Genomic DNA, 26811 nt, shown 5'->3' on the forward strand with positions numbered 1-26811 from the left:
TTTGCTTGCATCATTCTCCCATGTTTTTTCAGTGATATATGTAGGATTCAGCAGCGTTTGATAGCCATTTTGACACAAAGTCTTTACAGCAACATACCGCAAAGGGGCAGGCGAAAATCAGCTGCCTTCTGTGTTTGTATCTAAATTGTTTTAGATCAGTTTTTGCGATATTGATACTTTGCAACTGATGTCATCAACATTCCCTGGGGGGTGGAAGCTAACAAGAGGCACTGCAGTGTCAGAAGCACTCAGAAACCACTCAAATTAGACTTTAATCTGAGTTTTGTTTTAACACAATCTGACCATAAAGAACTGACTGAGCTGCAACTACAACAGGAGAGCTAATATGTGCTGTTAAACAAGTCCCTTTCACACAATAGTACAGCCACAGTTTATTGATTGAGTCTATTCCATAGTATCGAAATCCAAATTTTAGTGTCATGACAAGTGTAGTCCTAATAGAAAGGGGTTATATGGGGTTATAGGACATTTCCCTTCACTGACAGAGCTGTAGTGTTGTGTCTGTGCCATTTCTGTCCCACTGAGTTTGTTTCTCACACCTTTGTCAGAGTGAAGAAACACGCCATCCACAGTAGTGACACCACGTCTTCATCAGACGAGGAGCGCTTCGAGAGGAGGAAGAGCAAGAGCATGACTCGAGCCAGGAACAGGTGACAGCTGGGATTCTTCTTTTTTCTCTTTTTATTTATTTTGACTCAGCTGTAAGGCAATGAAACAATAGGTTTGGTTCACATGACATCACAACATCCTGTGATTACTATAGTTTAAAAGTGGATTTAAGTTTTCTGGAACGGGTCCACCACTTGATATCTGCATGGAGCTATTATTTCTTTACCTGGAATGTTTTAATTTAAATAAGTTTAAGTCATTTAAGTCACGTTTATTCAATTAGAGGTGCTTTTATTGCAGAAAATACATTGAAAATGTGTATTTTTCTTTGTAGGAGGTTGTGAGCAGACTTGCCTCTCCACAGATCTGACCAGTTACTTACACCAAATAGTAAAGTTTCACACTATAGAATTTTTAGGGCAAAGCGGTGACATATCCATGGAGACAAGCAGGTGGTAAAACCTTGCTGCAGTTTTAAAATTGCCTGATCAGCAGAGGGAGCACTTGCATACAAAACAGCATCATTTGCATGTAACAGTATGAGGCTTTTTCTTGAACTGCAACCAGCTGAACTGATAAATATAGTAAAAAGTAGCGGCCCCATAATTGAGCCTTGGGGCACTCCTTTGCTTCAAGTAGAAAAAATGTATTTAAACCCATCTGCTACTACTGCGTGAGTTCTGTTTGAAAGATAATTTTGGAGCTAATTACATGTAGCATTGTTAAATCAGATATGCTTCAGGCACTTCAAGAGGATTTTATGATCTACAGTCAGAATTCTGTTGTGGAATTTGTGGTGTAAATGTCAGATTGTAGATTTATTTTATGTCTGTAATAACTGTAATTATCCACATGAAACAAAAACGGGCATAAAGTTAAACGTCTTCTCTGTCAGCACAATTAAACAAAAGTTAAAAAAACATTAGTATGTTAGTGGTGCCATTATTCAACTCAAAAGATGCGATTGTCGTCAGTTGAAAGGACATAAAGCCATCAGAGGAGAGAGATAATCCATCACAAATAATAAGTCTCACATTTATTGATCATAACTTAATATTTCTTTCAAAAACAGTGAATTTCTCAGAGTTATATAGGCCCCTGCCCTTCATCTGAACGCATTGTACAGCATTGTTGAAATGAAACTCATTTTTTACAAATGCCCTTTGTCATATTTCAAAAGATTAATGTTGGGAACTTTCATCCTCCCGCGCAGCCTCACCAAGGACGCCTCCAGCTCTGTCCTTGTTCCATCTCTTTCTGATAAATCGAGACCTGCTCATCTTTGCGTATGAAACCCTAAGAATCGAAGGATAAGCAGATTGAACTGTAATATTTTAACAGTTACTGGTGATATATAAACTTCTATTCTCTCCTTAACAATTCTTTGACATAAAAAAAAACACACATACTTTTATTTGAGTTTGCTGTTTTTTGCACGGACATAGAAAAACATGTGTCTGTACTGTGAGTGCGCTTGCATCTCCACAAACCTGACTCTTATTTGGCCTGGAGGAGGGTTTCCGCCTGTTTATTTCTGTGGAGGATTATAGCGAAAATGAAGATTTCCCTGGAAACAGACTGGGTTCATTCCATACTGTGAAAAAGTATGGTTTTAACTTTCTTTTTCCATGGAATCGTGCAGTTGACGTACCACCTCCAGAAAGTTGCACAATACATCTTTAACAAACTGCTATTATTATATTAGCTAAACTGGAACTGGGCAATAGACTTGTATCTATGTAGTTCGACCTGTTACAGCTGAAGGATTCTAGATAGCTTACTTGTAAACAAATAAATGATACTAAAGTTGATCATTTTGACTCGCTCTACAGATGTTTGCCCATGAATTTGACTGCAGAAGATTTGGCCAGTGGAGTTCTGCGAGATCGAGCCAAGGTTGGGGCAAGTTTGGCAGATGTGGACCCCATGAACCTTGACACTACGGTAAGGATGAAGGCATTTAAGATTTGATTGTCCTGTAGTTTTAATGTGATTTGATTGACCATTTTTGTTTTTAGGTGAAGTTTGACAATGTGGGCGGTCTCAGGGATCACATTCAGTCACTTAAGGAGATGGTGGTGTTCCCGCTGCTTTACCCAGAAGTGTTTGAGAAGTTCAAAATTCAGCCGCCCAGGTGAGACTTATGTCCTTAATAAAGACCAAATGAATGAATGAATTTGATCCCAAGTGTAAACAGTGACACGTCAAATAAAATAAAATTTCTCTCACTGCAGATGAACAGAGCTTAGTGATTCACTCATTGATTCTGCATAAATCCGCCATGTTTTACAGTCTCCAATTTTTCCAATACCGACAGACCATGCATGTCCCCGATTGGATAATCTACCTGTCAATCATGCCCATTTGAAAACACTAATATTCATCGGTGACCAGACTCGCATCTTCATAAAGCATTGAAAGTCTGTATTCTGGATCCCAGGCAAGCCGTCTTTAATCTCTGCCCTGGTATCGGTTGATATCGAGTATCGGCAGATACTTAAAGCTGTATTATCAGAATCGGCACCGAAACTGGAAATGCTGGATCGGTGCAGAAATTGGTATTTTGATTCAATAATGGCACTGTGTTTGTCATAAAACATTGTTATGCTTGTGTATTAGAGTCAGTATTGTCAAGATATTGATGAAATGTTGATCAAACTTATTCGATTAATTGTTGCAACTTTACCAAAATTATTCACGAAAATATACATTTTGCCCTATTTCTGTTAGCATCAACACGTGCACAAATGAGCATCTCGTTTTTGTACTAGCTTTTGTATCCGTTTGTATTTTAAAGCAACTAATATTACCCACCCCATGTTTGTATGCAATAATGGATGATAAATACACCATTAAATAGATACGTACTGAGACATCTGCTCTTCTCTCTTTCAGGGGCTGTTTGTTCTATGGTCCCCCAGGAACAGGAAAGACCCTGGTAGCTCGAGCTCTAGCCAACGAGTGTAGCCAAGGCGACCGGAAGGTTTCTTTTTTCATGAGGAAAGGAGCAGACTGTCTCAGCAAGTGGGTTGGCGAATCTGAGCGCCAGCTACGGTTACTGTTTGATCAGGTGAGAACATTTGGCCACACCTCAAAAGATTTCTATGTAAAGATCCTGGATTATGCAAAAAGAACTACACTGCCCCTTTTGAAATCATAATGTTATAGGGTTTAGTGCTGTCACAACACTAAAATTTAAACTCGATTTCGATACTAACCCTAACCCCCTAACCTTCCAATCTTCTAACCTTTAACCTTTTAACCCTAACTCTCTGACCCCCTAACTCGTGAATCCCCCATCTCTCAAATCCCCCTTTCCTAACCCCCTAAACTCCGAACACTCTAATCCCTTAGAATAGACTCACTAGAGGGAGAGTTACTTGATACAGATTTTTGACACAGCTAAATGTTTTTAAAAGCTTTTTTTTTTTTTTTAGACAATATTGTAATTTCCCACACTAAGTAACAGTATTTGTTTATTATACCATGTGGTCTTACACTAGTTCTGACAAAACTCGAGAGGAAACTATTCAAGAAAGGTCCCAATTTTATTTTATTTTTTTTATTTATTTGTATTACTTGCTTAAATGAGTATCTAGTTTCAGTACTTGTTTTAGTTTCGATTTTAGTATCGACTTTTGATCAACCTGCCCAATAAATGTTTTTAATAATTGTGTTATCCAATATTGTCATATCTGTAAATGTGTATCACAATAAGACTTAGGTTTTCCATTTGACAGAAACTTTACATTTATTTTAATCAACCTATAAATTTTTTTTTTTTTTCTTTTTTTTGGTTATGAGTTTTCCTGATTCCTAATTTGCCCCTCATTTAGTTTAATTTAGTAATATAGGGTTCAGTTTAGTTTTCATTTTTACATGTAAATTTGTAAATGAATGCTTGTAATCTAAAATATAAACAGCCTGTAACGTTTCATCTTAAAAAACAAACTTGAATTGTTTTTAAGTAGTTCCCATAATTTTGCATAAATAGTCAAATTTCTCAACTCACAAAAATGCTGCTGTAGGTCTGTGAAGCTCCTCTTTTCATATACCTCCACCAGACCAATTCTTATCAGCAGCCATTTTTCCATTACATTTTTCCAATTCCTCTGCAATGCACCATGGGTCTGAGTTCTTGCATCCTCTGCCTGCCTTTTTGTGTATAAATCCTAATAGAGTACAGTGTAAGAACTCTGTGCTTGTGTTGTTTCTGTGAGTCCATGTTTGTTTTAATAATTATTTTTATTTGAACAGGCGTATCTGATGAGGCCGTCTATTATCTTTTTTGATGAAATTGATGGTTTGGCTCCAGTGCGTTCGAGCAGACAAGACCAGATACACAGGTAAGAACGGAAGGTTTCTATTGTGAATTTAGGCGTCATTTACATTAAAGGTCCTATATTACGTAAAATTTACTTTTGTGAGCTTTAAGGCACGTTAGAATGTTGTTGCCCCCTCAAAAACATTCATGGAGTTGTGTTTTTTTCCATTCACACATGTTTAAGTAAATCTTTTATTAGTCTGTGTACATCTTCAAAGCTCAAAACGCTCTGTTCCACCTTGTGATGTCATGCAGAGGTAGTTTTCAAGTTAACGGCTACATTTCACCTTTTGTTTGGTAGAAATGGGCAGTTCTAGAGCTGAAATCATCCAAATGGTTCTAGTGAAGGTGTGTGGAGTTTTAAAACATAATGGAGCACTTTCTGTATTACCACATGACATCATAAGGTGGAACAGACTGTTTAAAGTTTGAGAGAAGAAGAATGTTTTGGGTTTTTGGGTATGTATTTGATGAAGAAACAACACAATAACAGATCAGAAAACAGCATAATATGGGCCCTTTAACACTTTTATAGCCTTAATAAAGCAATAATTAATTAAGGTGTTAGGAGTTGGGGTTAAGGTATTAAAGACTTAATTCACAAGATTCAGGCTTTGTAAGTAATTAAGCTAATTGAGGTGTAGTTGTAATAAAGTGTTACCAAGAAGAGAGCAGCAATGTAGTGCCTTGAGCATTTTAGTATTTTGTATTTCAGTATTTTGTTAGTGTTCTGATGACTAACAAAATGGACTTTACTTCACCCCAGTGTCCAAACCAGTCAAAAAACATGGCCAACTGTGACAGAAAGGGCAGCAGTTATCAGGGGCTGTGGTTACATGCCCACTCTAAATCTGAATATTACCAGATTTTTTTAAATTTATTATTATTTGACCATTTTAAAATATCAGCAGTAAAATAACTAGAATCTTTTCTGATCATAGAAGTAACAACACTATAACAGAAATCAGAAAATGGCGTAATATGGGCTCTTTTAAAGTAAAGGGTGACCGTTTTATTAGCCTTAATAAAGCATTTATTAAGGGGTTAGGAGTTGGGGTTTGGGTATTAATTACTTAACAATGACTTTAAAATGTAAGCAGCAGGCTCATCGGATTTCTTTCCGATCATGGTCCCTCTGATCACTCACATCAGACTTTGCGGTTCTACTGGTGTCATTTAAATAATCTTAAATGTCCAGAAATCGGATAATAATTAGATTTCCGTCTGCATGTGAACATAGCCACTAAAAACTGCCTTTCTATTTAAATGTGGCAAGCTCTGACTTTACCAACTGAGCTACTGTCGCCCACAAATGTAGCTGTGCTGTTGAGTGTTTGTTCTCTAATCCAAAGGTTGGCGGTGCTTTTCCAGCTCCCACGAATTAATGCTGTCATTGTGTCCTTGGGCAAAACATTTAACCCACACTGGTGTATGAGTGTGTGTGTGTGTGTGATTGGGTGAGTGGTTCCTAGATGTAAAGCGCTTTGAGTGTCTTGAAGGTGGAAAAGCGCTATATAAAAATGTGACCTTTTACCATTTTAGCATAATTACATTTTTATACATTTTCTATAAAGGCACTGTTTTTGTAAAAATGTGTTACCTGCTTTCCAATGTCATACACACATCCTGGTAGTAAACTGTAAACAGCAGTCACTTTTCTTGCCACTGGGGGGTGCTGCTTCACTTTCTAAGGGCTCAGTTTGTGTGATTGCTTTGCATATACAGTACATTGATATTTATGTATTCATCAGCTACTAGTGCTTATCATTTTAGACCTCATCAAGACAAATGCATTATTCATATTAGGCTTAAGGTTAGAATTAGTATTTTATGTAAAAGCAGAAAGTTCTATTGTACTTCTCATTAGTGTACACAGTAGGCCTTTTCACAATAAGAAATTAAAAGCTGTATATTGCTTCAGAAAACACCACGATAAACTATAATATTGAAACTTAATTTATAACACTGCCACTGACTGACGAAATCTTATAAGGTTCACTTAGAAACAGGATTACTGTGACTATTAGAGTAAAAATAACCAAATTAATGAAACTGCACAATGAAACACTTCAGTAGTTGGTTCTAATATCTATAATTAGGAATGGGCCCATATGGATTTTTTTGTTTTTAATGCCATTTGTTTTACGACTGTGGCTGATTACCAATATTAGCAGATACAGATTTTTAGCTTTTAAAGTCCAAATGAAGCAAAGATCACAAATGAACATGAATTTAAATAATTTGTTTCCTGCTCGTGTAACGATGCAGCCCTATAATGCTCCCCTGTTTCAATTTTTTACACATTTTTACTGTTCAAAAAGACAAATCTCAGGTTGTCGATGTCTGGCGATGCCACTATCCACAAACATCTATTGATATCAGCTGATATTGCTGCTGGATCCCATATTCTATCACCCGTTCTCTATTTATAATGTGTTAAATGATAGAATGAAGTTTGACCTTTCCTGAATAGATGGTCTGTAGATGGTTGATTAACTATTTATGTATTTCCCCCCCCCCCAGTGTTGATACTTGTTCAAAGGAGAATCTAGTTGTTTGGCTCAGTTAAGTTTTCATTTTGACAGTTTGCCTGCACATTAATGCTTATAATCTCAATCAAATTAACAGCCCTATAACCTTTCATCTTAAATACCAGACTTGTAATTGTTAGCGTAGTTGATGTAATCTTGAATAAACAGTCAAACTCCTCAACTCACAAAAATGCTGGTGTAGGTCTATGAAGCTCCTCTTTTCATGCACCTGCACCAAACTTACTCCTATCAGCAGCCATTTTTATTCCATTCTTCCATTTCCTTTGCAATGTTCTATAGGCATCCACTGCAGATCAAAGTTTAACATTTAAGTCTACTACGGCATAAAAAATAAGAAAAAGTTCCTCACTACTGTATTGAGCTAAAAAAAAAGTTGGTCTATCATATTTTGAACAAGAAGTCAAAATGGTAATCCTGACAGGCCATACAGTATATGCATTCAGATGGTTGAATTCTAATGGTAATTTCAATGTTTGTTTATTTTAATGAGCTTTATTAGCACATTAGTTTTATTTTACAGTGCATAAATGGTCACGTTTAAATGTACATGCTCATGTTTAAATGTATATGCACATTTTCTTTCACTTTCAAGGCACTCGAAGCTGTTTACATCAAGGAACCACTCACCCATTCACACACACATTCATAGACCAGTGTCTTGCCCAAGGACGCAACAGCAGCATTTATCTCTGGGAGCTGAAAGTCAGTCGATCTAATGATCATGTCGAGAGCTGGATTCGAACCTCCAACCTTCAGATTGATTGACAAACATGCTACCAACTGAACAACTGTCGCTTCCAAATCCAAATAAAACGTTACAATAAAAAATAGACTATTATTACGATGCCATATGTTTCTTTTAACTGATTTTTGTCTTGTTCACCTTCAGATCAGTGCCCAAACACTCTACCAACCGAGCTACTGTCGCCGCCCCCTTTAACATGTAATTGTGTCCCTGTGTCTGCTCAGTTCTATAGTGTCCACGCTGCTGGCTCTGATGGATGGTCTCGACAGCAGAGGGGAGATAGTCGTCATTGGTGCTACAAACAGACTTGACTCTATCGACCCAGCGCTCAGGAGGCCCGGACGCTTCGACCGCGAGTTTCTCTTTAACCTGCCCGACAAGAAGGTAACAGCTCAGAGATGTTCAGTAGTGTTACGCAAGGACAAGATTAAGGAAAGGCTTGATGGTCAATGCTTGTTTCGATTGCACAATGATTGTAAGTCCATAGAATACATCAAAGAGACAAACTAAAACATCCGGACTTACTTTAGAACGTGATGTTTTGCTACTGACCCAGGTAGCTTTATCAGGGCTTGTGCTGATGACCGTGACTTCCACTACATGTTAAGTCTACTCAACTCAATTTCAATACTCAGGAATAGACTCGATGCTCAATACCGATACCACATTGATAGTAAAAACACTCTTTAATTACAAAGTACTACGATTTAATGTTGAAAATCACATTCTGTTGTCTTCTGTATTACCATGTAGTGTTACATTTGAAACCTACCTGGACGACTGAAGAATTGCACATAGTGATCCATGGGCATATACTAGTCTGTGTGCTCTTATAGTTGTTCTGATACAGCTCAAGATCTTTCCAAAGGTTTATTTCTGTCCTGTTAGTGGCTCAAACAAGTATCTAGTTTCGATACCAGTTTTACTATGGATTAGAATTAGGTTTTCGATACTTTTCACAACTCTAGATAAAAAAAATGACTTCGAATCTGTGTGTTTTTTCCTGCATGCATCAGCCATGTTTCTAATAAGTAAGGTATTGGCAGTTATAATGGCAGACTATGTCATGTGATCACTGAAGAAAATAGTAATATTGATCCTTGTTCAAACTGGCATTTAATTTTTATATTGGCAGAAGGCAGAAAACTTGGAGTGCAACTTTAAAAAGCACTGATTAGAAGTCTCGTCTTGTTTAAACTCACGGATGGTAGCTTTGTCATAAGAAAATTTATTTTTTTGACCAGTAGATGGCAGATGTGAAACCTGCACTGATTTAAAACCCAGTCTAGTTTCAGTTCAGGAAATTAATAGTGAAACCCAATTTATTTTTAAAACTATAAAACATGAAATGGAAAGTTGTGAGCAGCTGATACAAGAAAATAAACACGAGCTTTTCTTTGCCACATTACCCAGCCCTGCATTGATCACTAAACCAACCTCTACAAATAACAACCTCCTTGGCAAATGATAATATAATGTATACTCTCACGATAAAGGCAAAACAAGGAGCGGCTCTATACGGTAAACAGTCGCTTTCCTCGCCAGTCTAATGAAAGTCTAATCAGTAAACAACTGCTGCCCAACATTTCCAGCTGTGAAGTCTACATAATAAACAGTTGCAGGCAGGAGTGAGAGCATCAAATATGAGACGGTGCTATGGAAGGAAGGAGGGGAAGTGGATTAGTGTGGTCACGATACTAAAATTTCAGACACCAGACATCATTTCGACACTAAGGAATAGATATTATTATATATATATTATTTCTTTTGTATTCCCATGTGGCTTTATATCTGTGTAATCCCTCAGTCGTCCAAGTAGGTTCCATTGTGTCGCCCTTTATAACTTGTTTATTGAGATGAATATAAGGTTCCAGTGTGGTCCATTTACTAAAAAATCCCGACACATTCCTCCTCTGCCTCATGTTTGTTTATCTCTGGTTCTATCCTGTTTTTCCTGGAGGTAGTTCCTGGATACATAGTTGTTTAGTCCTGGATTTGTTGAAGCATATTCCTGGTTTAGCGTTTGTTTAGACTGCGTTTGATTTGTTTCTCAGTCACTGTCGGTTTTACCACGGCCAGGTGTCGCTTTAGCCCCAACGTTTACTTACCGTTTTAGGACTGATTAATGATGATAGAACCTGTGCGGGCGGCGGTGGCTCAGTTGGTAGAGCTTTTGTCCACTGTCCCAGAGGTTGGCGGTGCAATTCCAGCGCCCACAGATTCACAGGACAGAAATGAACCTTTCCTGAATTCCTGAATGTGACTTTTTAATATTGATACTGGTTCAAATGAATATCTTGCTAGTCGATACTAAAACTAATATCGAAACATCAGATTTTTGATACATTTGACAACCCTGGAAAGGATAACAAAGATGAGATAGGACTTCTTTTGTGGTTTGTTCAAAATGGAGCCCCTCAGTATTGGTGAAATGAGTGAAAAATACTTGCAGGGCATTATTAATGTGAGCGTCTCTATTTTTGTGTCTGTATTTTGTACTGTTATTATAGTTTGGATGTGTCCACTTTTATTTGCATAATTATTAGTTCTCATTCCCACTTTCCAAATGCCAATTCTTCTTCTTTGTTGGTAGTTGGGGTTGGGCAGCATGACAAAAAACACATTACAATTTCTCTTTCCTTTTTATTGTGTGTAAATTTTTCTTATGTCATTATTGAAAATCATATTACATTTTTTTAGACATTTTCGGCACATTAACAGCATAGATCTTTTAATAAGTGCCATTTAAAACGAAAGAAATAGTCAAATTTCCTCTTCCAAAGTCTGAACTCTGCTACAAACGATTAAAAAGACCCAAGCTAATCACACACCGACTGATTTTGATACATAAATTTGATTAATTGCACAGCCCTGTTTATGGATTCTTATTCCCACTCGTAAATGTCAGACTAAATACTTTGTTTGCTGCTTGCATCTGCCTTTCCTCTCCTGTTTTTGATGTTTTACATTTTATTTTTGTCTTTTTAGGCCCGAAAGCACATTTTGCAGATCCACACACGGGACTGGAATCCCAAACTATCTGAGCCATTTATAGATGAACTCGCAGAAAAATGTGTCGGTAAGATTATGAATACTAAAGTGTTTTGATATGAAAACACAACATGAACCAGTTTATTTAAAGAAATGGTAATTAGTGTCTTAATGTCACCATGTGGTATAGTACTGATACTGATCAAGACCTTTTTAAAACTATTCAGGAAAGGTTAAAATTAATTCTATTTATGTGATTTCCCCCCCACCCCCCCACCAGATTTATTTGCAGCATTGTGGTACACCATGGACAAAAAAAACCGCCAACATATTTACAAAAAATTAACTGTGCTCAACATAACAAAGCAACAGAACTTAAACAACTAAGGAGAAAATCCATGTGTACCCTGGCTACACTGATGTCTCCCCCTATTGTCTAATTAGCACTGCTAAAATACCCTCCTGTACAGGAAGCACCTCCCCCTGGTATACACCATATCCTCCACAGGTGCTGCGGGTATAACGTTAACTGTATCTCATATTAAAACCAACTCTCAGGGCCCAGGTCCCTTAACTAAATAGTGTTTAACAAAATAACTAAACACTTAAAACATTGAAACAAAATACATAAGACATTGACACAAAGAAATAAACTTAAACCAGTTCTCATCTCCCCATGGTCTGGCCCATGACCACACCCAAGCCTATAAAAATGGCCGACATAGGCCACGCCCCCTCTTTGTTTAGACCATGTGGAGATGCAGGTAAGTGGATTGCAGTATTAAACTGAATTGACACATTTAACAAAATAAAATGTTTAAACTAACAAGTGTGTGTGGTGATTTAACTAATTGGAAAAACTAAATAAAACAAACCTAGGATAGTTCTATTTACTTTTGTATTGGAAAATTATTGAAAATGAACATGCATGTGAACAAACAAAATTATAGTAATATTAAAAAGGGACAAAGGGACACTTTGTCACTCTAACCCTAAACCTAAACCTGGTAAAGACAATCAGATAACCCACTAAACCCACTATTTAGATGTAATTTTTGGTGCGTTTATAGGCCCAAGAGGAGTCTGATCATCAAAAACACCTGGTGACATCTGTCTGCCAATTAGTGGCGTTAACTGTTGTTTCAGTTTTTAAATCTTTAATTTTTGTCAAATTAGTCTTACATATTTTCCTTGTCAAAACCTGCACAGGTGTGACCAGAATGAAAGGAATCCGATTATTAGGGTTGCACCGATCCAGGTTTTTTCAGCTTCAATACCGATGTCGATACTTAAATTTTAAGTCTCTGCTGACACCTGATTTAATTCAACACCAGGGCAGAAACTGAACATATAATTTATTTCCTTTAAACACGAACAGCAGAAGGTAAAATATGATCCAGATGTCTTTTTAAAAAGCTGTTCACTAGTTACAAAACACAAGTTTAATATTATGAGATGTTTTGGGCCGACATTGATCTATAAATTGGTGTAATAAGATGATTTACTAGCCAAAATGTGATATCGGCTGAACAGATATCTTGGAGTATCTCTTTCACCAAAATGTTCAATATTGCTGCCTACATTTGTTACCAGTATCAGTGCATCCTTACAGATAACAAACAGATGTGTTTTTTACGTGACATAATTTAATAACCTGATTAGGGCTGAACAGTTTGGAAAAAATATCTATCGCATTTCTTTTTTTTTTTTTTCTGACAAGCATTGTGATTGAACTTTAAACAGAATCCTATTATTAACGCATAAATCATAAGTCTAATCCCTGACTTTTTAAACGTGTCCAGAAAAATTGACAAAAACACTGGTATAAGTGACAAACTAATCTCTAATGAAGAATCACGTGTTTGTACAAATCTAAATTACAGGGTTTTATGCAGAAAAAGACGGGATATTTTGTCGTTTGTGGAGGAAATTGTGTTACTTCAAAAAAAAATTGCAGCCTTTGTGATAGCCAATTATGTCCTTTTTGGTTGTGATTAATCTTGCGGCCTTAAATCTGATTACTATAAAAATCAAATAATGCTTTTTGGTGTGCTGGTTTTAACACACCCACTGTCCTCTTGTCTCTAGGCTACTGTGGGGCAGACATTAAAGCACTTTGCACCGAGGCCGCCCTGGTGGCCTTACGTCGCCGTTACCCTCAGATCTACGGCAGCAGCGTCAAACTGCAGCTGGACATCTCCTCCATCGTCCTGGCCTCGGGAGACTTCAGCAGAGCCATGAGGAACATCGTCCCGGCCTCACAGCGAGCGCTGGCCCCTGCGGGACGAGCCCTGTCTCCAGCACTGCGCCCTCTCCTGGCTAACTCCTTCTCTATGGTGCTCAAAGCTCTGCTCCGAGTCTTCCCTCACGCTCAATCTCCTGATAGGGACAACACATACGGTAGGGAGCGGGAACAAAGTCACTGTAATTGTTTTCTACAGTAATATAATGCATTTCAAAATCTGTTATAATCATTAAAACTGTAATGCTGTAATCACACAACACTTTTTCCTGGGGTCTTGACGTCATTGGTAACATTTTGAGGATTTTCACTCTTAAAAGATATCATTTGTTGTTAATTGCTATGGCAACGGTCCTATTTACCTCATTCCTAAATCTATGGATAGCACAATGATCCTACTAACTCCTTTTCTAAATGAACCATATTATAAACAGACTGTATATATAAACGGACATAGTTAACTTGCTAGCCGCTGCATTTCAAATAGGAAATGAGCAAGGGCGCGCTTCCGGCTCCACCTTCTCTGGCTCCAATTCACTTTGTATTGAAAAACTGTCGCCCCTCCTTCTGTAACTGCTGTTGTCAGACTCGTAATTTTGGTCTTAAACTTTTCATATTAATGAGCTCTACATGATCCTGGTATTTGTTATTTCACCATTTTGTTTGTAAAGTAAGATATGAACATTTAACACACATCGGGTGTCTTCTTTCCCACTAGCGTTAGCAACAGGTTTGATTGACAGAATTGCATAGTGCCCATTCCCTGTTAAACCAGCGATGTGGGCGGGAAGGAGCGTTACCTTCAACAGCCTCACTTCGGATTGACTCTTTGGTTACTATGATACTTGCGGTTCGAATTCCAAATATGAACTCTTAGAAATTTGCCTCTAATCGCTAGCCTCAAAGAGCTTTATTTGACCGGAGCTGAACGCTATGGGTGATGTCACACTTAGTCCACTTCTTTATTACAGACTTAAAATAACATAATTCCCTATTAGTGTAAGTATAGGTACATGGGCTAAATATTGAGGCCTAAATTATACTATTCCTCATATTTATTAATTAGTAAAATGATCTAGTAAGATGAGCTTAAGTCACAACAGCTCTCATTAAGAATAAAACATACAGTATTGTTTGTTTTCCTACACTGGGGGGTGCAAATATTGGGTATGAGAGTTACTTTAGTTAAATTTAGCTTTTCAGATTCTCCATACAAGCTAAAAATCAGTTCAGTAATCAGTAATTTTTCCTGCAGGCGTTGACAATCATCTGCTTGAAGAGGACTTGTACAGCGATGAAGACAATGAAGGCTCCACTTCCATTTATGATCTCCAGCCTGCTCCAAACAGTCCACTCTCCTCCTCTGCAGCACACAGACCCTTTCTACACTTCTCCACGTATGTGTTTTAATGTTTATGTTTAATGGTATTTATGTTCTGTAGTGCCCTGTGGTTCTTAAAAAGATAAATATTTTATAAGGCAATGTATTTAGAGTGAAAAGTTTGAGTTTGAATCGGGGACGTAGAGCCGGGGACGTAGAGCCGGGGACGTAGAGCCGGGGACGTAGAGCCGGGGACGTAGAGCCGGGGACGTAGAGCCGGGGACGTAGAGCCGGGGACGTAGAGCCGGGGACGTAGAGCCGGGGACGTAGAGCCGGGGACGTAGAGCCGGGGACGTAGAGCCGGGGACGTAGAGCCGGGGACGTAGAGCCGGGGACGTAGAGCCGGGACCTAGGCCTTAAACAGGACTAAAATAGTGCCTAAACCAAATCTTGAATAAATTATATTGCAGAATGTAAAGATGCACTATGGAACTTTTCTGGTGAGTGTCTGCCACCTGCTTTTCTATACGTAGATGTTATTATTTTGCCAGGAATGTTTCACTTTAAAGAAATGCAAGATAGACAAGTTTAATGCTATAATCTCAGGTGTTTTTGTTTCTTAAAAATACCCTCTACACAGACGTAGCCACCTGCTTGTCTCCGTGGAGATGAATAAATTTAATGCCATACTGTGGGTCATTCCAGGCAAAGTAATAACATCTCATTCATTCAGATATTATGTTATGGCAATGATCCTAATTGTTCCTGATTCTAAAACCTATGGATAAAGACGAGGAAAAGGCGTCTCCTCCACTAAGAAAAGTTACATAGTGCACCTTTAATTATTCGTATTTGATCCCATGAGAATATAGTCTGAAAATATGTTGTTTTTATTCAGCATAAAATGAATCCTCACCAGCAGCACCGCACAGCCGAGGTAGAGGTGAAAGATTGGCATTTTAAAGATGGCGTCTCGCTGTCACCCCCAAACCCGTACGATTGAACTCCCTCTTCCCTCTGTACTTCCATTGTTCTTGTTTGTGATGACAGACCGGTTTGATGCTCCTCAAAAGTACCTTTGCTCCGGTTGTTTATACACACCAAGGTCGTTCATAGAAAAAACACGATTCAACAGACTTTAAACCAAAATGTATATGAATGATGTGCCTGGAAATCGACCCTGGTGGAAACTGTGGCGGCTCTTGTTGTGTAAATTCTGTCTCACTGCTCCGATGACGTTTAAGGTCGTGCTTCGCCATCCAGTTCAACTTCCTGTTTATGCATGTTTTTCAGAATGATGAAAAGTTGGAACCTTTTAACAATTTAAAACCAATTAGCATGTTTTGAATGGTCAACTGCCCTCAAAATGGCACCATATAACATAGGATTAGGCAACATTTTCAACACATCTGACCATTCAAAAGATATAATATTTTGTTTTAAATTATTAATTGCCTTTGAATATTATTACCCTTGAATAGCCTGTGTTTACATTACATTAAACTGCCCAGATTTTAAAATTGAGCTGGATTGGCAGGTCAGAATTTTGTTGTAGAATTTGAGTGCTAAAAGACAATAATCGTGGCAGTTTTAGAAGTAAAATAAGCCATTTCAGTGCCATTTAAAGACTACTCCCTAAATGTAAAGTGCTTTTTATTAAGGATGCGCAATAATATCGGTCACTGAAAATGATCATTCTGTGCATACATTTTCACTGATAATGTAATCTGATAATTAGCAACCCAAAGTAATTCAGCTGCTCTTCCTCCGAGGTTTTCTTAATCCGAGCGCTCACTCCGAGCCTCGGCCCTGCTCCCTGCTCCACACATGCAGCCGCGGGTCAAAGGCAGAGAGTGTTTAGGCATGACAAGTTTATTTGTACAGCACAAGTCGTACACAAGGTAATTCAAAGTGCTTTTTTGAACAATTACATTAAAATCGCAATACAAACAAATCAAAACATAAATAATTACAAACGATCATCATAAAATTAAAAGAGACTCCCCTCAAAAGAGAGGAGTGCAGAATAAAAACCTTTCAGTCATATGCAGCTGAACAGAACCATTTTGAGCCTGGATTTAAACATTGTCAAAGTCGAGGCCTGTCTCACATCTTCAGAAAGACTGTTTCAGTTTTTAGCTGCATGAAACTGAAACGCTGATTCTCCATGTTTAGTCCTGACTCTGGGCACCAGCAGGAGGCCGGTCCAGGAGGTCCTCGGAGTGCGAAGAGGGGAGGGGCTACAGGCTTCTCACACAAGTCATCAAAAAGTTTTCGGTGATGCAGAATGAAAACAGGAGGCCACAGAAACTGTGACAGTCCCTGTATCAGCGCTGTAGCTTGACAGAATGACTCAGAATCCATCTCGAGGATAAACCAAAAACACCAAAAAACTAATTTAAAAAAAAGTTTAGAATTTAAAAAATCTGGTTCATTAAAAATGAATTATCGATTTTATTTGACAAACACCTTCAAATTATCAGTTATCGCTATCGTTTGTAAATTCCATTGTTGTTCATCACAATTTTTTTACCTTTTCATTATCACATTAGCTTTACTTAATCATTCAGATAGTGTGAGTTTGATAAAATGTGTTAATTTAAACAATGGGACTGAAGTATACCGCCATTGTCAGTAAGAAAAATTCACATCTAGAAACTTGCTTTGGATTTGTGTTGCAACGCAAAACAATAAATAACTCTAATAAAGACAAGGTAAACTTTATGAACCCTTTGTGATTAAATTAATTCTCTACAACAAAATAAACTGATAAAATAAAATGTGCATAAAACAAAGTGTTAAAATTAAAATGAAGTTTAAAGTCTCAAAATCTTGTCTTTTCTCTTGCAGCTCAGCACTCCAGCGCCCCACAGCGTACCGCCCTCGTCTGCTGCTCACAGGCGCCTCAGGTTCAGGACAGAGCTCTCACTTGGCCCCCGCCCTTCTGCACCACCTTGACAAACTCCCAGTGCACCGGCTGGACCTGCCCACCCTTTACTCCGTCAGCGCCAAGACCCCCGAGGAGTCCTGCGCTCAGGTAATGGGCCCATTTCAGATTCTGCAATGAGATGACCACCCTGTCATTTTTTAAAACAATGATTTATTTAATGTATTCAATGTTTCACCAGCTCGGTCAACTGAAAACAGATTCTCATTATTGTTAAAGGTGTAGTGTGTAACTTTTCTGGTGGAGCATAATAAAAAAAAGCAGTGGTTGTTCAAGGGTCAAATATGTCACCATGTTTAACAAAATGATATTTTTATATTGAAGGGTTGTTGGTTTAACTTTTAACTAACTTCAAATGCCCTGTTGTATAATTGTCTGTACAGAGAGTGTGTTGTGTGTTTATAATGAGTGTGCTGGTGTATTACATTTGCTTTTGTGTTATTGTTGTTGTTCTCTCTCTGTCCTGTGCTGTTTAACATCAATTTGACGAGGGACTGAAGATGGAAATTGGCCACGTTTGCTATAATTTTTTACATATTTACATTTTTAAACGTTCATTAATATGCGCTGTACCTTTACAAATAAATAAGAAGAAAAATATTTAGGGATTTCACTTGCTCTAATTGCAATTATTCTGTCTTTTTGACCTAAATAGTGACTAAATACATCAGCCAAATTAAGGGTGAAATATGGCGACTGAGGCCTTCAAAATCGAAAAGAAATGGTTCAAACCTTTCTTTCTGTAGTAGATTATGGAGATATAATACACATGCAGACTTCAGCCTCTACTTTGAAAACTTACTCTTTCGTTTCATAACAGGTGAATTTAAAACCCATCACTTCACTCTATGAAAAAGTACGTTGGCCATCGCTATCTGTCAGACGAGAACAACACTGTATGAAATGTATTTATAAGTGACTACGACGATCGACTGCCTGAATATCTCACTTGCTCCTTGAACTTTGATAACGGAGCTTTTAATATAAGATCTCATGATTGTCTGCATCTAAAAACTGGCCGCAGTCGAGCTGAAATGGGAAAAAGTGTTATTCTGCTTTACAAAAATGGAATACATTTCAAGGACGAGCAAAACTGGATAGATTGGTGCCACTAATGCACTTTATTAATCTGGTGATAAACATTTATAGTCACACCTGCTTCTGTTTTTAATGTTTTAAATGGATCCATGGAGTTTGTTGTTTTTTTTTGTTTGTATTGCTCTGTATTTTAATGGGGCGCTTATGAAAAAGAGTGTCTATTCATACAGGGAGAGCCAAATGAGAGCAGAGATAAATGAAATGAAAATAATATATAAATTGGTGTGTTAATGATTATATTTAGAAATAGTTAAAATTTTATCATCAAAAAAAGTCAAAAGAATAAATAAATATGGCTGCCGTCTTTGTTATAAAAAGATTATGAACACTGTTTTAGAGTCTAGTTCTGATAATGATTCAGAGGAGACAGTAGCTCAGTTGTTACAATGTTTATCCACTGATCCGAAGGTTAGCAGTGCTTTTAAAGGTTGAAAAAAGTTGTATAAAAATGTGACCCTTTACCATTTAGGCACGATTAGTCACTTAATTCTTGTAGCTCTTCTTCCAACCCAGCAAAAGGCTAAGATTTCTTTAATTAAGAACACATTATCGTGATTTGAGCAGATCTCAGTTTTCAGTAAAAATTATCTAACAATGGAACAAGATATTTCTTCTTTCATTTATAATCTAATTTTGAAGCGAAAAATCCTGCAGTTTTTCTTATTTTAAGTGAACCAAGATGTTTTTCTCATTTGAAGTGCAAAGTCTACTTCCATTGGTAGATCACTTACTTGCCAAGTCAAATGAATTCAAATCAAGATGATCTGTTCCAGTTGAAGAAAATACAGGGTGGCCCAAAAGTTACTGACAGTTGGAAAAAAAAAAACATAACTCTTTTGTTTCTTAATATTTTTCTTTTATTTTTTCAAAGCATTTAGAACTACTCTTCCGACACTAATGTGAGCAAATACAGCACCGACGAACGAAGCGTAAATGCCATTAAAGGAATATTGAGTGGTTTTCAAAGACAGGGGACAGTATGTGATCTCCACAGACCTGACTAGTCCTGATTTCTTCCTGTGGGGCGATCTTAAAGAAAAGGTGTTTGTGAATAAACGTCAGACAATAAACGACTTAAAACGTAATATCGAGGATCAAATAAGAGACATAAGCTGGAAATGCTGAAAATGTTATGTAAAGTTTGTTGGATCGGGCTGTTCAGGGCCAAACTGGAAATGGTGGACGCTTAAAAAACAAATTATACTCAAATTTTAGCTGTAGGTAAAATGAACCTAAGAATTATAGGGGCTGTTGAAAATGTAAAAGTGTCACTGACTTTTGGGCCACCCTGTATAACTTATCTGTACCTTGTTATTGTTTTTTTACAGTGAACGCTAAATCTAAAACAAAAACACTGGATATCTCTACATGACCTTTCACCTTTTTGTTTTGTGTCCGTGCTGCAGGTTTTTCGGGAGGCGTGCCGCTGCGTTCCCAGTGTAGTGTTCATGCCTCACATCTCAGAGTGGTGGGAAGCCGTGAGCGACACTGTGAGAAGCACGTTCTTGTCTCTGCTGCAGGACGTCCCATCGTTCAGCCCCGTCCTGGTCCTGGCCACTGTGGACTCCCACTACTCCCAGCTGTCTGACGAGGTACCTGCTCCCCTCACACACGAACATGTACAGCTAAAGAATCACAAGTTAAGTTTTCGTCAGTTTGTCTTATTAAAAGCAGACATAAAAACGCTCCAAAGTCTGAACTATGCTCCAAACCACATGATTTTAGTGGCAGAAGATGGGCTTAAAAAGACCCAAGGTTAGAAATGACTGAATCTTAGACATTGAATGACGTAGTTTTTTCGTTGCCAATGCCGATGCTGTTACAACTGATAAGCTGATGACCTACCGATATTTTTGGACAGATATTTTTAGTAGATTTTGATCATTTTCACCAAATTATGTGATTTGAAATTCACTATAAACTCCCCCAAGCACTTTTTTTTTTTTTACCACAAACCTATAAGAGAGCCGTGTAGTCATGTTTTGTGCAGCTGTCTCTTCGCACTAAAGTCTTAAATCGGCGACCTTGAGAGCCTTGAAAGGCGCCTAACAAATAAAATGTATTATTATTATTATTATTATTAAATTGTTGATATAAAGCTTTCTGTGGAACCAAAACAAAAAATATCGCCCTCTGCTGGAGATTTAAGGTCAATAGCTGATGAGATTAGACAGACGATATTTGGACTTTTTAGCGCAATCTTGATAAAAATTTGACAACTGGAATGTCAAGTTTTGGTGACTATATGTTACAATAGTGTGAAATAATCAATGTCTACGGACTCTTATCTGTAAATCTGTTTTTAAGTGATTTTCAAATGGATCAGAATCGAATACAGTGTCAAGTTTGCATGTCACCTTGATGTACATAGTCTGATAATTATAATACATGCAAAAAAAATAAATACATTTTAAAAAAGCTAAAAATTTAAGCAGTTAATAAAATGACTAATATGGCAGCATAAATTGTAATGATTTTCAAATACTTCTGAAGTCTGTTACCTCTATGTAAAGTGTGATAATAAAAATAAATAAATAAATAAATTGTTGATGATTATAACATTCTTAAAAAGCAAACATTTAAACAGTTACAACACTTTATTCTGCCATATCAGACTTCAGAGTTTATTCATCTTCAGGTCAATTTATTTTTGTAAAGCCTAAAATCACAACAGCAGTTTCCACTTTGTGCTGAACGTGATAATTGATTTAACCAACAGGAAATCAAGTTAGAAAGTCAACAAATAAACAAAAACAGACAAGCAAATGAATCAAGAGAAAACAAGCAAATGGATTACTGTATGGCATCTTTCAGACCGTATGCTTGTGTGTAAATGTTGCTCAGAATTTGTAAATTGATATCAACGTTACTTCAAAATAACAGGAAAGAGTTTTGTCCGTTTGACTTTCTCCGCTGCTTTTCTTGCCAGCGCTTATTCAGTGTGAGACTATGTACTCGTGAGGAACAGTATCCACATTGGCCCTTTTTAACTTTCTGATGGAGTCTACTTTCCACCTGTTCCTGTGTCTCCCTCTTCTCTGCTCCATGAAACTGCTGTTAATCTGTTTTACACAAATGGGACACAGAATGACCAGGGGGCTCCGGTTACCTCGGGAAACGGAGGAAGCTGTAATTTTTTCGCAATAGCTGCAAGAATAGTTTTTAAAAAGTGATATGATTTTATGCACCGGTGGAGGTTAAAGTCCCAACAAATTCACTCTCTTATGAAATGATTGGAGTAGAAACGATGTCAGCCGAGGTCAGTTTTAGCACATTGGCTGTGTTTCTTTTTGTCATTAATCCCAGTTCCTCTGTTGTCCCTCGCTAGTTTTGGCTCTTCAATGCGCCCTTTCGGATTCATTATTCCATTTCCCAAAGCCAACGTGGAGCCAGGATGCCCGCTGAGGGTTATAGCTCTGAGCGGGAAGGATCGCATTGGACTAGAGGGTTCAATTTGGAGTTTTTTTGACTGAGAGGGAGACGGAGAGAGGGAGACGGAGAGGGGGAGAGGGAGACGGGGGGAGAGGGAGACAAGGAGGGAGAGGGAGACAAGGAGGGAGAGGGAGACAAGGAGGGAGAGGGAGACAAGGAGGGAGAGGGAGACAAGGAGGGAGAGGGAGACAAGGAGGGAGAGGGAGACAAGGAGGGAGAGGGAGACAAGGAGGGAGAGGGAGACAAGGAGGGAGAGGGAGACAAGGAGGGAGAGGGAGACAAGGAGGGAGAGGGAGAGGGAGACGGACGGAGGGGGGAGAGGGAGACGGACGGAGGGGGGAGAGGGAGACGGACGGAGGGGGGAGAGGGAGACGGACGGAGGGGGGAGAGGGAGACGGAAGGAGGGGGAGACAGAGGGAGAGGGAGGGATGGAGGGGGACAGAGAGGGAGAGAGGGGGGGGACGGGGAGAGAGAGGGAGACGCGAGGAGGGAGACAAAGATGGAGATGGAGGGAGGGAGATGGCGACAGGAAGAAGAGGTTGGGGAGGGAGGAAGAGAGGGGAACAGGAAAAGAGGGAGGCAGAGAAAGGAGGGCAACGGAAGGTTTTTAATCGGTTGCGTGGACGTGAAAGCATAAAATCCTTGTGGAGAGGTGCTTCTTCACACTGTGTTGATATTGCAGACATTTTGACTTGGTTCATGGTCGGTGTTATGGGCTTTTTTCATGGCCGATGTTGATACCAATTAAAGAGAATCCAGAATCTGCATATTTTTAAGATAATATGTTGGGCCAATTTGAATTATTTCCCCCAAATTATCATTTTAATTTTCGATTAACCCACTCACAGCCTTTTTTTTTTTTCCTACCACACACATAAGAGCTTTGTAGTCATGTTATTTCTTTTCACTTAAGTGTAGAAATAAAGCTTTGTGCGTACAGTTAAGGCAGCAGGTCGGCCAAAATGAAACATTATCTCTGCTTGAGATTTAAGGCCAAAAGCCGATATGTTAAAAAGGCCCCGTCTATTTCTAGTCAGTATCTCTGTAGTTCCTTGGCCTATCTACATAAAATAAAAATGTCTAATGTCAAACTCTGTCAGCAGCAACATTATCTGCAATTACTTTTTAACCATCAACACTTTAGTTCATAATTCAATTGTCTTTTGTGATTTAACCACCGAGGCAGTTGGCACTTTTCAGTTTTTCTTTGTCAATCTGTCAATCAGTCAGCTGAAATAACTTTTTGCTACAAGATTAAAATGGTGTTTGGGGATGTCATATCTTACAAATAATAATTTTGTGGATGTTTGGGGGAGATGTTTCTGTCAAAATCCTCGCCGTTCCCATTAAAGATCCTATATTACACAAAATAGATTCTTGTGAGGTTTAATCCATGTTATAATGCTGTTACCTTCTCAAAAACACACCTGTTTCATTCGCATATGTTTGAGTAACCCTTTATTATTAGTCTGTACATCTCCAAAGCTCAAAATGCTGTGTTCCACCTTGTGGTGTCATGAAGTGGTAGGTAGAGCCTCACTGTTTATCGCAATATAATCGAAACGGCTGTTTTAGTGGACACAAGGGGATATCTCAAAGGTTGCAATTATTTAGAATGTTCTTTGGAAATAACACACTGTCCAGGCTTTTTATAGAAATGTCTTGTTGTACCTGAAGTTTCTTGTTGTACCTGAAGTTTCTGATTCTGTACAAAAAATGAAAAATTAATGTATCATCGGACGTATTAATCAGTCCCCATTTCAGTCTTTTCTTAAATGTCAATGGAGGGGGTATTATACAAAGTAAGTTTCGGAGCTTTCTACCATGTTCTAATGACGTTCCCTCATCAAAAACATGGTTGAAGAGGTTTTAGATATTATCCATGCATGTTTGAGTAATTTAGCGATCTCTCCCAGGCCCTAAAATGAAAGTGAAACTCATAAAACATGTTAATATGTTGTTTTGGGCACGTATAGCATTTTCAAAACTATAAAAGGAAACATGGTGATCTAAATATGTTATGTGTTAGCTGTTAATACCCCATAGAAGTAAAATACCCCCTCTTTAATACCCCATAGAAGTAAAATACCCCCTCTTTAATACCCCATAGAAGTAAAATACCCCCTCTTTAATACCCCATTGAAGTAAAATACCCCCTTTAATTCCCATAGAAGTAAAATACCCCCTCTTTAATACCCCATAGAAGTAAAATACCCCCTCTTTAATTCCCCATTGAAGTAAAATACCCCCTCTTTAATACCCCATTGAAGTAAAATACCCCCTCTTTAATACCCCATTGAAGTAAAATACCCCCTCTTTAATACCCCTAGAAGTAAAATACCCCCTCTTTAATACCCATTAGAAGTAAAATACCCCCTCTTTAATACCCATTAGAAGTAAAATACCCCCTCTTTAATACCCATTAGAAGTAAAATACCCCCTCTTTAATACCCATTAGAAGTAAAATACCCCATAGAAGTAAAATACCCCCTCTTTAATACCCATTAGAAGTAAAATACCCCATAGAAGTAAAATACCCCCTCTTTAATACCCATTAGAAGTAAAATACCCCCTCTTTAATACCCATTAGAAGTAAAATACCCCCTCTTTAATACCCATTAGAAGTAAAATACCCCATAGAAGTAAAATACCCCCTCTTTAATACCCATTAGAAGTAAAATACCTCATAGAAGTAAAATACCCCCCCTTTAATGCTCCTGAAGTGTGCACTCTGAACAGAACCCTACTTTTTATAAATTTTAAACCTCACATTTGCAATACTTTTTTTTTTTTTTGTCCAAACCCATTCAGCCCTAATTTGTAGTCTTTTGGGGGAAAGAGTGGAGGAAAAGAAAGGGAGCAAAAGAAAAGCAGAAGGGGGGGAGAGGGACGAGGGTTCTTGTATGGGTCAGCAGAAGGTCTTTAATTAGGTCTCGGGGTTTGGCAAAAGCCCGTCTTCACCTCAGGACAAACACTCTGCATCAATATGTCACAGCACAGCGTCCACACTGAGGCCTTTAGTGCAGAGTGGGGCTTCTGTTCTGGCCCAAGATCAGCCCTGGGTCTGAGCCAAGGCCAGAGAGCTGACTGCACCTGCACTTTTCAAACCAGCGTCGCACTACAGACCAGCCTAATGTGTGTAAACAGCAACTACGAGCACAAAACCAAATGCGGCAATATTTATTTAGAGGGGACTCATTATGAAAAATCTACTTTGAACAGCTTCAAATCGGGCTTTAACGATGTTTGTAGACACGATTACTGTATCAACTTATCGTTCAATATATGAAATTTGGAATATTATTTTTTGGAGACGATAGCGTGTACATTTTCTTTGCGCTACTTGGAAATTTTTTGGTAATTTCTTGGCTGTATGATACGGTTTAATGCGTAAAAGTTTGCATCTGTAATCAGTCATACAAGTTTTTAATTCGGACTAAGTACTAAAGTGTTTCATTCTGCTGTTTGTTTAATGAAGTTCATGGGGTTTTTTTTAACAATATTGCAGATTTAGAATAGTTTTGTGTTTTTTAAATCTGCTCTTAGGTTTTTCCGTCAGTGGCACAAATTAGTTTCAGTATTATCGTTTATCATTTATTTATTTCAGCGATATGTGGAACTTCAAAATTTGTTCTCATGACACGCCTAGATGTTGAGTGTTTGACCGCTGACCCACAGGTTGTCGGTGCGATTCCAGCTCCCAAAAATGAATGCTGCTGTCGTGTCCTTGTGCAAGACACTAAACCCACCTCACCCCCAGTGTCTGTGTGCACTGGTGTGTGAATGTGTGTGTGAATGGATGAGTTCTTCCTTAATGTAAAGTGCTTTGAGTGTTTTGAAGGTGGAAAAGCGCGGTATAAAAATGTGACTATTTACCATTTACCGAAGTCGTATTTTGATAGATTCATGCGTGTTTGAGTAAATCTAATTTGTTTTGCATTTGCGTACTCAGAAAGTGTCCTGTTTTCACCTAATCTCCATCTCTGACCAGATATTTGCGATTATTCCATTCGATTTTCACAGAACCTAATCTAAGGATAATTATAAGCATGTTAATGTTTTTTTTTTGGTAATGGGTATTGATCATCAGCTGATTAAAGGTACACTATGCAACTTTTCTGGTAGGGTGTCAACTCATCTTTACAGACGTGGAATGTTGCACAGCATGGCATTAAACTTCCTACATTTATTAAATCACAGATATGTTAGTGCTTCAAAATATCTAGAAAAAAAGTCCATGGTTCTGTGAATGTCCTCGCCTTTCCACGGACATGACCTGCCACTTGCCTGTCCACACTATTCCCAATTTAGGGCACTATTTAGGGGTCATACTATTTTTACTGCTATCTGAATTTTACAGTGAGTGAAAAAATGGTGCACTCAAATTTTCCCACAATGCAATGCCTGAAAAGTAATGTCTAGCAATGGTCACTAGACAAGTCAATATATAGACCACAATGCATTGCGAGAATTGGAAAAACAACAGCGTGGTGACAAATCTTTAACTGAACGCAACACGACTGAATGAA

The 26811-nt window shown here is 38.1% G+C and overlaps 1 protein-coding gene across 4 annotated transcripts in view; it reads left to right on the forward strand.

Moving 5' to 3' along the window:
• atad2b (ATPase family AAA domain containing 2B) overlaps positions 1 to 26811 on the forward strand; it is a 146785-nt gene that overhangs the window by 12666 nt on the left and 107308 nt on the right. For all 4 annotated transcript variants that reach the window (XM_055232040.1, XM_055232042.1, XM_055232043.1 and 1 more), the window contains exons 9-19: positions 570 to 671; positions 2463 to 2574; positions 2649 to 2764; positions 3526 to 3700; positions 4888 to 4976; positions 8476 to 8635; positions 11240 to 11330; positions 13331 to 13642; positions 14740 to 14881; positions 17656 to 17842; positions 20257 to 20442. In XM_055232040.1, the coding sequence (XP_055088015.1) occupies positions 570 to 671; positions 2463 to 2574; positions 2649 to 2764; positions 3526 to 3700; positions 4888 to 4976; positions 8476 to 8635; positions 11240 to 11330; positions 13331 to 13642; positions 14740 to 14881; positions 17656 to 17842; positions 20257 to 20442 (1672 nt within the window). The remainder of the gene's footprint in view (positions 1 to 569; positions 672 to 2462; positions 2575 to 2648; positions 2765 to 3525; positions 3701 to 4887; positions 4977 to 8475; positions 8636 to 11239; positions 11331 to 13330; positions 13643 to 14739; positions 14882 to 17655; positions 17843 to 20256; positions 20443 to 26811) is intronic.

The sequence above is a fragment of the Periophthalmus magnuspinnatus genome, chromosome 24 (genome assembly GCF_009829125.3).
Source record: "Periophthalmus magnuspinnatus isolate fPerMag1 chromosome 24, fPerMag1.2.pri, whole genome shotgun sequence".
Lineage (NCBI taxonomy): Eukaryota > Metazoa > Chordata > Actinopteri > Gobiiformes > Gobiidae > Periophthalmus > Periophthalmus magnuspinnatus.